Source organism: Thalassophryne amazonica, chromosome 2 (genome assembly GCF_902500255.1).
Source record: "Thalassophryne amazonica chromosome 2, fThaAma1.1, whole genome shotgun sequence".
NCBI lineage: Eukaryota > Metazoa > Chordata > Actinopteri > Batrachoidiformes > Batrachoididae > Thalassophryne > Thalassophryne amazonica.
Window position 1 is genome coordinate 137,925,812 of NC_047104.1, and position 13,511 is coordinate 137,939,322.

At 41.8% G+C, this 13,511-nt stretch overlaps 1 protein-coding gene across 1 annotated transcript in view; it reads left to right on the forward strand.

The window, feature by feature from the left end:
* The first annotated feature begins 1,586 nt into the window (after positions 1–1,586).
* Positions 1,587–13,511, forward strand: part of tnfaip8l3 (tumor necrosis factor, alpha-induced protein 8-like 3) — a 129,245-nt gene continuing 117,320 nt past the window's right edge. Inside the window, exon 1 of the mRNA XM_034194332.1 lies at positions 1,587–1,996. Within this exon, the coding sequence (XP_034050223.1) occupies positions 1,951–1,996 (46 nt within the window). The 5' untranslated portion in view covers positions 1,587–1,950. The remainder of the gene's footprint in view (positions 1,997–13,511) is intronic.

Below are 13,511 nucleotides of genomic sequence, written 5' to 3' on the forward strand. Positions count from 1 at the left end.
AAAATAAAATAAAAATCCACTGAACAGGCTGTGGAGCAGCACAGGTAACACATGACAACAGTGCTAAAAAATAAAATAAAAATCCACTGAACAGGCTGTGGAGCAGCACAGGTAACACATGACAACAGTGCTAAAAAATAAAATAAAAATCCACTGAACAGGCTGTGGAGCAGCACAGGTAACACATGACAACAGTGCTAAAAAATAAAATAAAAATCCACTGAACAGGCTGTGGAGCAGAACAGGTAACGCACGACAACAGTGCTAAAAATAAAATAAAAATCCACTGGACAGGCTGTGGAGCAGCACAGGCAACGCACGACAACAGCGCTAAAATAAAATAAAAATCCACTGAACAGGCTGTGGAGCAGCACAGGTAACACACGACAACAGTGCTAAAAAATAAAATAAAAATCCACTGAACAGGCTGTGGAGCAGCACAGGTAACACACGACAACAGTGCTAAAAAATAAAATAAAAATCCACTGGACAGGCTGTGGAGCAGCACAGGTAACACACGACAACAGTGCTAAAATAAAATAAAAATCCACTAGGCAAGCTGTGGAGCAGCACGACAACAGTGCTAAAAAATAAAACAAAAATAAAAACGAAAGCGTTAGCAAGCTAGTTAGCCTGCCAACGCTGATGAAGGCCAGCTGATAAAAGAGCTCCGTCGCGATGCTTCGACCGTTAGAGGTCTTCCTTAGGCGTTGGAGCACGGTGAAAAAGTAAAAAAAAGTAAAAAAGTAAAAAAGTCTTGAAAAAGACTGTTAATTCAAAGAACTCAAACAGCTCAGTTCAAACAGCTAACAGATACAGCAGAACACCGCTGTGCTCCGGAACAGGAAGTCAACTGATGAAACTCCATCCACATCAACGTATTTATCTTCCTCTTCTTTTGACTAACCAACAATCTACACACTTTTAGACCACATTTCCAATTTCTTGTTTAAGAAATTGCTCAGCATGTAAGCAAATGACCCCTAAATATGACAGTTTTGCCCATCGGTGTTTGTCGACATGAACTAAGAAACAAATTTCAAAGTGTCATTCTTTTAACAAAAATCTATTCGGGACTGCAAACAACAGAAACATGCAGACTTTATGAAATGAAATGTGAATTTGAATTTTTCTTGCATTAAAAAGGCTGCTGCTAGGCACTCTGGAATATCATATCAGCCCATCCTTGAACACGAATGGTTTTTGCAAACACCATGTACTCAAAACTGCATCTCTGTGACCAAAACAATGAGGCTGACAAAGTGTTTATACTGTAAATAACACAGTCTACATCCATGTGACGCTCCTTTGATTTAACGGCGGCGAGCGACTTTGTGTTTGGTTAGAAACGAGGGCTCATGGGAGTTTTGCTGGTGGAGATGAATTTCAAGTTGCCATGAATGAGTCTCTCCGTTTGCTCGGCTCAAACACAGACAGCACTTTTTTTCCCAGAGAGAGAGAGAGAGAGAGAGAGAGAGAGAGAGAGAGAGAGAGAGAGAGAGAGAGAGAGAGAGAGAGAGCCTGCACTTACAGCATACAGAAAGAGTTTGAGAGGAGAGAGAGTGTGTGGAGAGGGTGAGTGTGACAGCACCGAATGAGAGGAGGAGGAGACAAAAACCAAGAGGACGGACTGAGAGGGAGCAAGGGGAGGGAGCATCAGAAACAGGAAAGTAGACGAGATGCAAAGAGGGAAAGTGAAGGAGTCAGGAGAATAGAAAGGGAGCAAGAGGGAGAAAAAAAAGAGAAGCAAAAGGAGGACAGCTCAGCAAATCAGTCCAAGAGGTTTCCTCTCACAGCTGCTCTGATCCACGCCGGGAGGAGAAGTTTAGGCTCACAAGGAGGAGAGAAATAAGAAATAAAGGGGAATAGGCATAATTTGTGAAGGAATCAGGAGGCTCCCTGGAGAGGAAAGGGAAGAAGACGTGAAGCAGAGAGCTTCTGCAGGAGAAGATGGATTCAGACTCTGGCGAACAGAGTGACGGAGACCTCTCTCCAGGTAAGTGAGCTAAAAGTCCACATCCTGACTCGGCTAGGTTACTTTGAGCCAACACATTCTCTGGTCTGGTTGATCACTTTAAAGAGAACTTCCCATCTGTTTCTCACCACGTTGTACTCAGTCTTAAGCACTGAGTGGACTCTTAGTCACTGCTGCTGTGGGTTCAGGAAAGGTCAAACTTCGTGCCCTCACTGTTAAATCTCCCTGAGAGACAGGAGAGTCTCAATACACCCAAAACTTTAATAAGTATAGTTAATTTATTTGTACTGGTCATCAGTCCCCATGGCCTGTAATTGGAGTAAGCGGTTGAAGATGACTGAGTGAGTGGTCATCAGATGCAGCTTTTCCACTACATCCGTAAAAGCAGCACTTCACTTTTTCCACATTTTGTTATGTTACAGCCTTATTCCAAAATGGACAAACTTCAGTTTTTTTCCTCAAAATTCTACACACAATACCCCATAATGACAATGTGAAAAAAGGTTTTTTTTTTTTAGATTTTGCAAAAGAAATCACATAAGTATTCACAGCCTTTGCCAGGAAGCTCAAAATTGAACTCAGGTGCATCCCCTTTCCATTGATCATGAGATGTTTCTACAGCGTAAATGGAGTCCACCTGGGGATAATTAATTTGATTGGACATGATTTAAAAAGGCCTTTGAGACAGGATTGTCTGGAGGCACAAATCTGGTGAAGGGTACACAAACATTTCTGCTGCTTTCAAGGTCCCAGTGAGCACAGTGGCCTCCATCATTCATAAATGAAAGAAGTTCGGATCCACCGGGACTCTTCTTAGAGTTGGCCACCTGTGTGAACTGAACAATCAAGGGAGAAGGGCCTTAGACAGGGAGTTGACCAAGAACCCGATGGTCACTGTCAGATCACCTTTGTGGAGAGAGGAGACCCTTCCAGAAGGACAACCATCTCTACAGCAAACAACTAATCAGGCATGTATGGTAAGGTGGCCAGATGGAAGCCACTCCTTACTAAAAAGCCACATGACAGCCCACCTGGAGTTTGCCAAGAGGCACCTGAACTCTTTGGCATGAATGTCAGACGTCATGTTTGGAGGAAACCAGGCACCATCTCCACAGTGAAGCATGGTGGTGGCAGCATCATGCTGTGGGGATGTTTTTCAGTGGCAGGAACTGAGAGACTAGTTCCACCCTTTCAAAAAAAAAAAAAAAAACTGAAAACGAGAAACTACATACTTCATTCCCATTTGAACTCACTGCAAATATGTTTAAACTTCTTAATATCAGTTTTTTTTCTTGCAGTTTTCAAATCCTCTATACCATCAGTAAAAAGTCCAACTCCAATTCCATTGAAGTTGGGGCGTTGTGTAAAATGTAAATAAAAATAGAATACACTGATTTGCAAATCCTCTTCAACCTATATTCAACTGAATACACCACAAAGACAAATGAGCTTGGGCCCAGAGGAGGCGGAGGCGTTTCTGGATGTTGTTGATGTATGGCTTTTGGTTTGCATGGTAGAGTTTTAACTTCCAATTGTAGATGTAGTGACGAACTGTGTTAACTGACAATGGTTTTCTGAAGTGTTCCTGAGCCCAAGCGGTTAGATCCTTTACACAATGATTAAAAACCGACATCATTGTCGGTTTTTAATGCAGTGCCGCCTGAGGGACTGATGTCACGGGCATTCAATGTTGGTTTTTGGCCTTGCTGCTTATGTGTAGAAAGTTCTCCAGATTCTCTGAATCTTCTAATTATTTTATGGACTGTAGATGATGGAATCCCTAAATTCCTTGCAATTGAATGTTGAGAAACATTGTTCTTAAACTGTTGGACTATTTTCTTATGCAGTTGTTCACAAAGTGGTGTTCCTTTCCCCATCTTTGCTTGAGAACAGCTGAGCCTTTTGGGGATGCTCCTTTTATACCCAATCATGACACTCACCTATATCCAATTAGGTGTTCTTTGAGCATTTAGCAACTTTCCCAGTCTTTTGTTGCCCCGGCCCAACTTTTTTGAAATGTGTTGCAGGCATCCATTTCAAAATGAGCAATTATTTGCACAAAACAATAAAGTTTATCAGTTTGAACATTAAATATCTTGTCTTTGTGGTGTATTCAATTGAATATAGGTTGAAGAGGATTTTCAAATCATTGTATTCTGTTTTTATTTACATTTTACACAATGTCCCAACTTCATTGGAATTAGGGTTGTATGACACAACATTTTAACCCAGTTCCTTTAGACATAAACTAGTTTAACTGGTTTAAAACTAATCTACCATGTAGAAAAAGGGGACAAAGTGTTTTTACACTGATTTATAAAGGTTTCATTGCTCGGTAGGCTCCAGCCCCCTGCAACCTTTAATTGGAGTAAGTGGTTGAAGATGTGTGTGTGTGTGTGTGTGTGTGTGTGTGTGTGTGTGTGTGTGTGTGTGTGTGTGTGTGTGTGTGTGTGTGTGTGTGTGTGTGTGTGTGTGTGTATGTGTGTGTGTGTGTGTGTGTGTGTGTGTGTGCAGCCTGCCTCAAGTTGCCATTCATATAACTGCAGGTTTTAATTTCCTTTTTTAGTACCAGAGGCTGCTTCTTGTGCTTTATAGGTGAAGCAATAAAGCCATTAATTGTGGCACAACAAGGTGACGCATTCAGTGATCATGAAAACAATGGTCAGACTCACATAATTCCCTTCTGGCCTTTAAGTGCTTTGCTCACGACACACGAACTCTTATGTGTGCAGCTGAGAGCTGGCTCGCTCGCTACCAGGAGCAGACAAGCTCCAACACGTGCGGTCAGTTTATTCATCAACACTTCCACAGAAAGCACAGCCTCTCAAGATGCTGATACCCCCCACCCCACCCCACCCCACCACTCACTACCGAGGCTCTCGTAGCTAGTCAGCAGGAAAACGTTTTATACCAGGTCTCGTGTGGGAATTCCTGTCATTAAGGAGGCTTTATGGTTCCACAGAGCAGGCCTATGATTTATGGCAGTGATCACAGCACCCTTAAATTTACTGGGCCTCACTATTTTCTCAACTTTCCTAGTGTGTAGGCGATTTATTGAACTTATTGTGTAGAAAATTCGAGGACACGCATAACACAGCCTTCAGGAGATAACTGAGTTCAAAGATGTTGAATCAAATGTGTCTCCAGGAGGCTTTCGTCACACAGCACTCTGGCACAGCAACGCTTCTGCACTTTATGTAATGCTAAAAGAAATCGCACATTTTCCTTTTGCTTTTGTAATGACTCCTTACATATATATGTAAAGATTCAAACTGATTGTGTGACATTACAAGTTTCTTTGGATTGTGGTCATTTGATCTTTTTATTTTTATGGGCATTTTAAGAGTGGTAAAAGCATGTAATAATGTTAAAAATAATTCTTCTTTCGGCTGCTCCCGTTATGGGTCACTGCAGCACGTCAACTGTTTCCATCTCACTCTGTCCTCTGTCACCCCAATCACGTGCATGTCCTCTCTCATCACATCCATAAACCTCTTCTTTGGACTTCATCTTGTCCTCCTGCCTGGTGGCTTCATCCTCAGCATCCTTCTCCCTATATACACTGGGCCCCTCTTTTGCACATGTTCAAACCATCTCTATCTCACCTCTCTGACTTTGTCTCCAAACTGTCTTACCCGTGCAGTCCCTCAGATATGTCCATCCTCGTCACTCCCAAAGAAAATCACACAGTATCACCTCTTTGTTAGTGCCACAATCTCTCAGACACACAACATAGCTGGTCTCACTACTGTCTTGTAAACTTTCCCCTTTGCTCTTGCTGATATTCTTCAGTCAAAAATCACTCCTGCTACCTTTCTCCACCCTGCCTGCACTCTCTTCTTCACCTCTCTACTACACTCTTCACTAGTTTGGATAATTGTCCCCAAGTATTTCAACTCATCTACCTGAGCCACTTCTACTCCTTGTAACTACACTATTCCCTGGGCTGTCTCTCATTCACACACATGTACTCAGTCTTGGTCCTACTGACTTTCATTCCTCTTCTCTCCAGAGTGTATCTCCACGTCTCCAGGCTAGCCTCAATCTGCTCTCTACTCTCACTACAGATCACAATGTCATCAGCAAACATCATAGTCCATGAAGACTCCTGTCTGATCTCATCCATCAACCTGTCCATCATCCTTGGTGTAATCTCACCTCCACCTTGAATGCATCTGTCATTCCTACTATCCATCTCACTGCTGTCACACTGTCCTTCTACACATCCTGTACCACCCTCACATACTTCTCTGTCAATCCAAACTTCCTCATGCAGTACCACAACTTATCTCTTGACACCCTGTTATAAGCTTTCTCCAAATCCACAAACACACAATGTAACTCCTTCTGGTCTTCTCTATACTTCTCCATCAGAATTCTCAGAGCAAACACTGCATCTGTAGTGCTCTTTCTTGGCATGAAACCACATTGCTCTTCACAGATTTTTACCTGGTTTGTAAGTCTTGCTTTTGCAACTCTTTCCCATAACTTCATGCTGTGTCTGATCAAAATTATGTCTCTGTAGCTACTGCAGCTCTGCACATCACCCTTATTCTTAAAAATCGGTACCAGCATAATTTTGCTCCACTCCTCAGGCATCCTCTCACTTTCTAAGATTTTATGAAACAATCTGGTTAAAAACTCCACTTGTCATCTCTCATAAATATTTCTGTGCCTCCATTGGTATATTATCTAGACTAACTGTGTTTCCACTCTTCATCCTCTCTTTCCATTCTAACAATGTTAAACGAATGAACTGAATAAAATTATTGGGCTTTGGAAAAGCCTAGGCATGTACCCTGTTATAGATAGATAGATAGATAGATAGATAGATAGATAGATAGATAGATAGATAGATAGATAGATAGATAGATAGATAGATAGATAGATAGATAGATAGATAGATAGATAGATACACTCTATATTTTAATGCAATAACTCAAAACATGTTTTTAAACACTCTCTCATTCTGCCCTGCATTTGTTGTATGGTGGAATGCCAATAAAATGCTATCATCTTGTAACTTTCCAAGTTAAAATGGCATATGAGGATAAACTCATTAATAATCTGGTGAATTTTGTCGCACCATGTCAATTCAAAAAGTACATTTGTTTTGCCTGGGTAACATTCTAGCTCTGTATGCCACTGCTGCACAACTACCTGCTGGATACTTAGTAGATGCTAGAGTGATGATGGATTAGGAACAGGTGTGGTCATCAGTGAGAAAGACAGTCTGCAAAAGTAAGTCCCTTCAGCTGCTCCCTTATTTTCAGTCAAGGTCGCCACAGCAGATCCAAGGTGGATGTTGATTTGGCACATTTTTTATGCTGGATGCCCTTCCTGATGCAACTCCAAATTACATGGAGAAATGTGGCAGGGGTGGCATTTGAAATGGGAACCTTCCTCACTGAAACAAAACACTTTGGCCACCACCCAGAAAGTCTGTATCCATACAGAAATAAATTCAGTCAGACAAGTAAACTGTCTCTTAGTTTCACAACGATTCCATTCTAAAACTCAAATAATATGGTGATAACTACACATAAACCAGCCAAAAAGATTTTGCATGAATTTAGCTAAGAAATAAAAAGACAGCAAGGGAGATGGTGAGCAAATTATGCAGTGAATGTGGTCTATTAGAGAGACAACCACTTCTGTACAGAAACATACTAAACCACAAACCTTTATTTTCTGATTGAAGTCCACACAATCCTGCGGGAAAGAATGTCATATGAATGTAGCCAAAGTAGCCCTTCTTCTTTCTCATGCTGACTCTCTCAACATATGTATTTTGTAGGTTCATGTAGCTTGGCATTAATGCAGCTGTATGATTGTTTCATATCCAAAACATAAGTCTGGTGGCCAATAAGGTCACTGCTGCTTGCTGTTTAAAAGACCATTATTACTCACCCTTTATACAAGAGATGTGCTTTAAAAACAGATATTAAAGTCTCCGGTTAGAAATACCCCACAGACACTGATGTGATATATCGTGAATGAAACCATTTACTGCTCACTAAAAGAATGACCTATATCTCTCTAATGGAAGGGGTGCTAAGGCTCGCCACACCCCCGATGGGCAGGTGTGCACGATCCCAGTGCAATAGTTCATGCACGCAATGGTGTCTTTCAGGCAGGAACACAGTGCTTTCACTGGGGCCAGGTGCACCACATCACGCCATTGATGTGGAGGAAAATAAAATAAAAACCAGCTGTATAATTAGTGAATATCACTGGGCTAATATAAATAATACATAAAAGGGGACGCAATACAGAACCCCGCAGTTAAATAATCCTAGTTAAATAAAAAAAAAAAATGCCACTGTGGGGATTCAAACCTGCACGCTCTGATTAACAGATGGAAACTTTACCACTGCGCTACAATCATTGTCTTGTAACAGGAGTGTGAAATGGCTAAAATCAACAAGCAGATAAACGTATTTTCTAAAAAAAGAAAAAAGCGCTGTGATAACTGACCAAACGGTGTTTGGTACGGTGTATTTCTGCTTTGTGACTGAAAGTGGCATATTTGTCGCACTGCTGGCTTGTCCTGGTCCTGCAGTGCGCCGCTCACAGCCCTCATGGCCCGACATGCATGTCCTGTCAGACGTGACTTTAAGATTGCATGCTGCGTGTCCACATGAACTAACGGTCTGTTTCTCCTCCCATCGCAAAAGCGATATATATTTTTATGTATTTCCACGGAAGCACACACGCGCATGTCCGTCAGAACATGGGACATGTTCTGCAGCTGTGATGTTCAGAACTGGAGATGTCCCAACAGCTGTGGGCAGTGAGCTACACTCCCTGTCCGTTCAGTGCACCGACCAAGATCAGATGAGAGATGCCTCACCTGCGGGGGAGCGCGCAAAACACATGTACACATGTTGTGGGGGGAGCCAACACTTTGGCACGCCACATGTGCACTTGGCAAATTCAGTCGTGGGGGCATTTAGACAAATTTCACTGCCAGCACGACAGTGATTGTCTGTTGACTGTTTTCATGATAATAGTACGAATAGCCACACATTTTCTCAGCGCCATGTGAGCGGTGTTAGACGTTCATGTGTGTCACCTGGAATTCGGCCGACACCTGCCGCAAGAGGGTTCGATGGGCTCTCACAGCGCACATTCTGTCTTTCAGCCGCTGGTGTGCACAAATAGTTGCAGCAACAGGTGTACGAGTTGTTAGAAGCAGCTATGAATTTAGACGTTTTGCATACAATTCCTGCTTCATGCGCACTTAATGTGCAATTCGACCACTTCGCACTACGTGTGAAGGGGGCCCTTCGTCATGCACAACAGTGTAAGAGACCTTTGCAATCCATGATTTCTTGTAACAATTTGAAGATACCTTTACCTCATGGGCATAGTTCAATGGTCAGATATCTTTTTCAGCTGGTATTAAACTTTCTGTCCCTGGACAATTTAAACAACTGCTCGATGACTAAATCTCTAATTTTTTCACTGATTAAATGATGAAATGTGGATTTTAGTCAAATTTGTTTTTTTTAAACATGTTAAATCATTGCTGAAAGAAGGGAAAAAACATGGGTTAAATCAGTCCGCTGCTGGCAGATCTGCTATGGACGTCAAAGGATGGAAGTGATCCACATGTACTACTGTGGATGATCTCGTTTGGCTGCAGAGCTTCGTGTTGCCATCGTGCTGTTAATCATCTGTCCATCTGGCCGAGTGTCTATCTGTCTTTATATGCATTTGTTAAGGAGCCACAACATACGAGCCAGCTTTCTGCACAGCGTCAACAGATGACAACACATTTGCATCGTTTTATGAGCGCTGCAGGCAGATCGTCCAAGGTTGAATTATCTACCAGAGCTCACATGCAGAACTGTTGTGCCATGGGCAAGTCAATCTGTAGAGCCAGATGCTTCATGCCTTTTATTTTCATCTTCAGTGACGTACACTGTTGTGAAAAGCCTGCGCCCGGGCCCAGAGGTAAACAGAGTGAACCATTCTTCTACAGAAAACATGATCTTCTGAAGCTTCCTGCTGTGATTCATGGTGAAGTGTTTTTAATCCCAGATGAATTCAGTTTTATTTATTTATTAGCTTAAATCCCAATTCTGTTTAAAATGTGCTGTGACTTGTGCTGCGTTCCAGTTGGGTCGACTCCATCTGTTGTCAGTGAAAAAACTGGTGTCTCTGCCTCTTCTTGTTTAAATTTGGTCAACAAAATATCGTAGCAAAGCACAGAGCATTTTGAAAACAGGTCAGTTTTGGAAGCGCTGCTGAACACAGAGATGGCCAAGATTCCTAGATATGGGGATGTGGGATGATCTTCACTTTATTTTTTAAAAGATGTAACATGTCCAATAGTGTGTGTGTGTGTATATATATATGAAAATTCAGTAAGGTATATCTTCTATTATACATTCCAATTCTAAGGTAGAACTCTACAAGTGTATACTAAAGTATATCTAAATATCTAAAAAAAAAAGAAGAAGAGTAGAACCACTTAGGTGACTGATCTGGAGAACCAGGGATGTTTACATATATATATTTTTTTAACTCAGCCTTTTATCAACCGCTAGTGATTTTCTACATTTCGAACAAATGTCTCTTGATGAGCCCCAAAGCCCAACCACGACCTTCTTCTTTTCAGTTGTACTTTAAGCTGCATTTAAGTTGAGTTTTAGAGGTCATATTTTTAAAACAGAGCACAATATTCATGAAGATGAAAAGATTTGTATCTTGAGAATGAGACATTTCCAGCCGACCACCAAAAACTGGGCGTGTTGTTCTTGCAGCAGTGGACAGAGAGAAGTAACACCTTGTGTTTGTGTCTCCCACCTTTCAGATGACCATTATTGATCATTATTATTGAACTGTCACCATTATTTATCACATAATGGTGACAATCTGGATTTTGATTTCATGGAGAACAATCAGCCAGGACAGAGTTCAAGCTTGGGTCCACCTTGAAATGATTTCTGGTTGTGCTGCTGACATTTTGCTGTGGAAACACTTTTGTGCTCTTACTGTGAGTAGATGTTGGTATGAGTTTAACTTGATGCTGTACAACTGAGGACCGACACAGGGAAGGAGCCAGTGTGATGTCACACTGTGATTGCATTAGTTCTGTGTAAGAAAGGTCAGTGACAGCCGACTTAGCCAAATTAAACTTTATGCATCATGTAAAAAACTAAAATCAGAGCAGCATGCTGGTAAATGCTGCTGGATTAGATTGTCCTTTGTAGATGCAGCATTCTGGGATCTGGGATCATGCTTGAGTGTTGTCTGTCACATGGCGGAAGCCTCCTGGGTCCTGATTGGCAGCCAACCAGGCAGACCACAGCTCCACCCCATCTCCTAAAAGTAATCATTTACCTGTCATGTACCAGGTGACATATCTCCTTGTCCTTTTTCAGTTGGTGAGGTTCTCAACACGGAGGTGCGTGTGTACTGGATCATGCTCAGAGAGGTGCACCACATAGATATAATGCTATAGCTGATGTTCCCTCTCAAAATAATTAATACCCATCATCTTCCTAATAAGTAACTGTTCAGCTGACAGTCCGGTGGTAAGATCCAGAGAGATGCTGTCACCTTATCTTATTGGTTAGTGTCAACGTCTCACAACTATACACTCAGACAAGAAGCACCAGAACCCGAAAGACTTTGATTTTTGTTCTCCTTCAAAGCTATCAGCATCACCAAGCACCTCTGTTCAGAGATCTCATGACTCCAGGTGTTCTCAACCTTATACACAATCCTAACTGAACCTAAGTCAAATGGGAAAAATATGGCAAAAATTTTCAAAGGTATGACCTCCAGGTTTTGTTTGACAAACTTGATATGGAACATCAATTCTGATATCTGACAGGATCGGTTGTGCTGAGAGCAGTACAGCTGTGATGTTATATTATTGATCAGTTTACTTCACTGTGGCCTCTGGTGTGCTGGTAGTTGCTCTGAATATTAAGGAATAAAATAAAACACCACACTGGTGATGGTGAACCACTACAAAGGACAGACATTTGTCTGTCATGATCGGCCCTGATCAGGGTTATGGTTACCACCATCTGCCCCGGCTCTGAATTATCAGTTGTTTATTTTCATTGTGTTTATTCTGTTCTGTTTCTCATTGTCACTTTCCATAGTTCAGTTCCATTCTTGTTCTGTCAGGTTGTATTTTCATTGTTTATCATTTAGTTGTCATCTGTTTATTTTTGCTTTTCTCATTTTTGTTATTTTCTGTTGCTTTTGGTTTATTGTTTAGTCTTTGCTTATTAATTTTGTCATCTGGTTATCTTTATTGTAGTCTTCAGTCATTTGTCAGTTCCATTTTAGTTTTGTCTTAGTGTTTACGTTCTTATTTTTCCCTGATCAGTTCTCATGTAGTTTCTTCTAGTTCTCATGCTCATGTCTGATTTTAGTTCATGTTCATAGAAGTATTATATTCTGTTTTAGCTCTGTTCATTGTTTCCTGTTATTCCTCAAGCACAGCTTATTATGTTCACTCCACACCATGCACCTGTCATTATGTCTTTGTCCCTCACTTTGATTCAGTCTGTTTTGATTCAGTCTCTGGGCCCCTCCCCAATCGGACCGGGAGTGACATGTTTAGCCGCATGTTCTCCTTGAATTGCTGGCTGTCTGAGTGGTGTCCAAAAAATGAGGTGGGCTTCATAGATAATTGGCAAAGCTTCTGGGGAAAACCTGGTCTTGTTAGGAGAGACGGCATCCATCCCACTTTGGGTGGAGCAGCTCTCATTTCTAGAAATCTGGCCAATTTTCTTAAATCCTCCAAACCGTGACTATCCAGGGTTGGGACCAGGAAGCAGAGTTGTAGTCTTACACACCTCGCTGCAGCTTCTCTCCCCCTGCCATCCCCTCATTACCCCATCCCCGTAGAGACGGTGCCTGCTCCCAGACCACCAATAACCAGTAAAAAATCTATTTAAGCATAAAAATTCAAAAAGAAAAAATAATATAGCACCTTCAACTGCACCACAGACTAAAACAGTTAAATGTGGTCTATTAAACATTAGGTCTCTCTCTTCTAAGTCCCTGTTGGTAAATGATATAATAATTGATCAACATATTGATTTATTCTGCCTTACAGAAACCTGGTTACAGCAGGATGAATATGTTAGTTTAAATGAGTCAACACCCTCGAGTCACACTAACTGTCAGAATGCTCGTAGCACGGGCCGAGGCGGAGGATTAGCAGCAATCTTCCATTCCAGCTTATTAAATTAATCAAAAACCCAGACAGAGCTTTAATTCATTTGAAAGCTTGACTCTTAGTCTTGTCCATCCAAATTGGAAGTCCCAAAAACCAGTTTTATTTGTTATTATCTATCGTCCACCTGGTCATTACTGTGAGTTTCTCTGTGAATTTTCAGACCTTTTGTGTTGTGTGGGCTGCCAGAAGAGGAGGTACTGCTGGCCCACCACCAGAAGGCGCCCTGCCTGAAGTGCGGGCTTCAGGCACGAGAGGGCGCTGCCGCCTCAGGAACAAGCCGTGGTGACAGCTGTCACCCATCATCCGTGACAGCTGTCACTAATC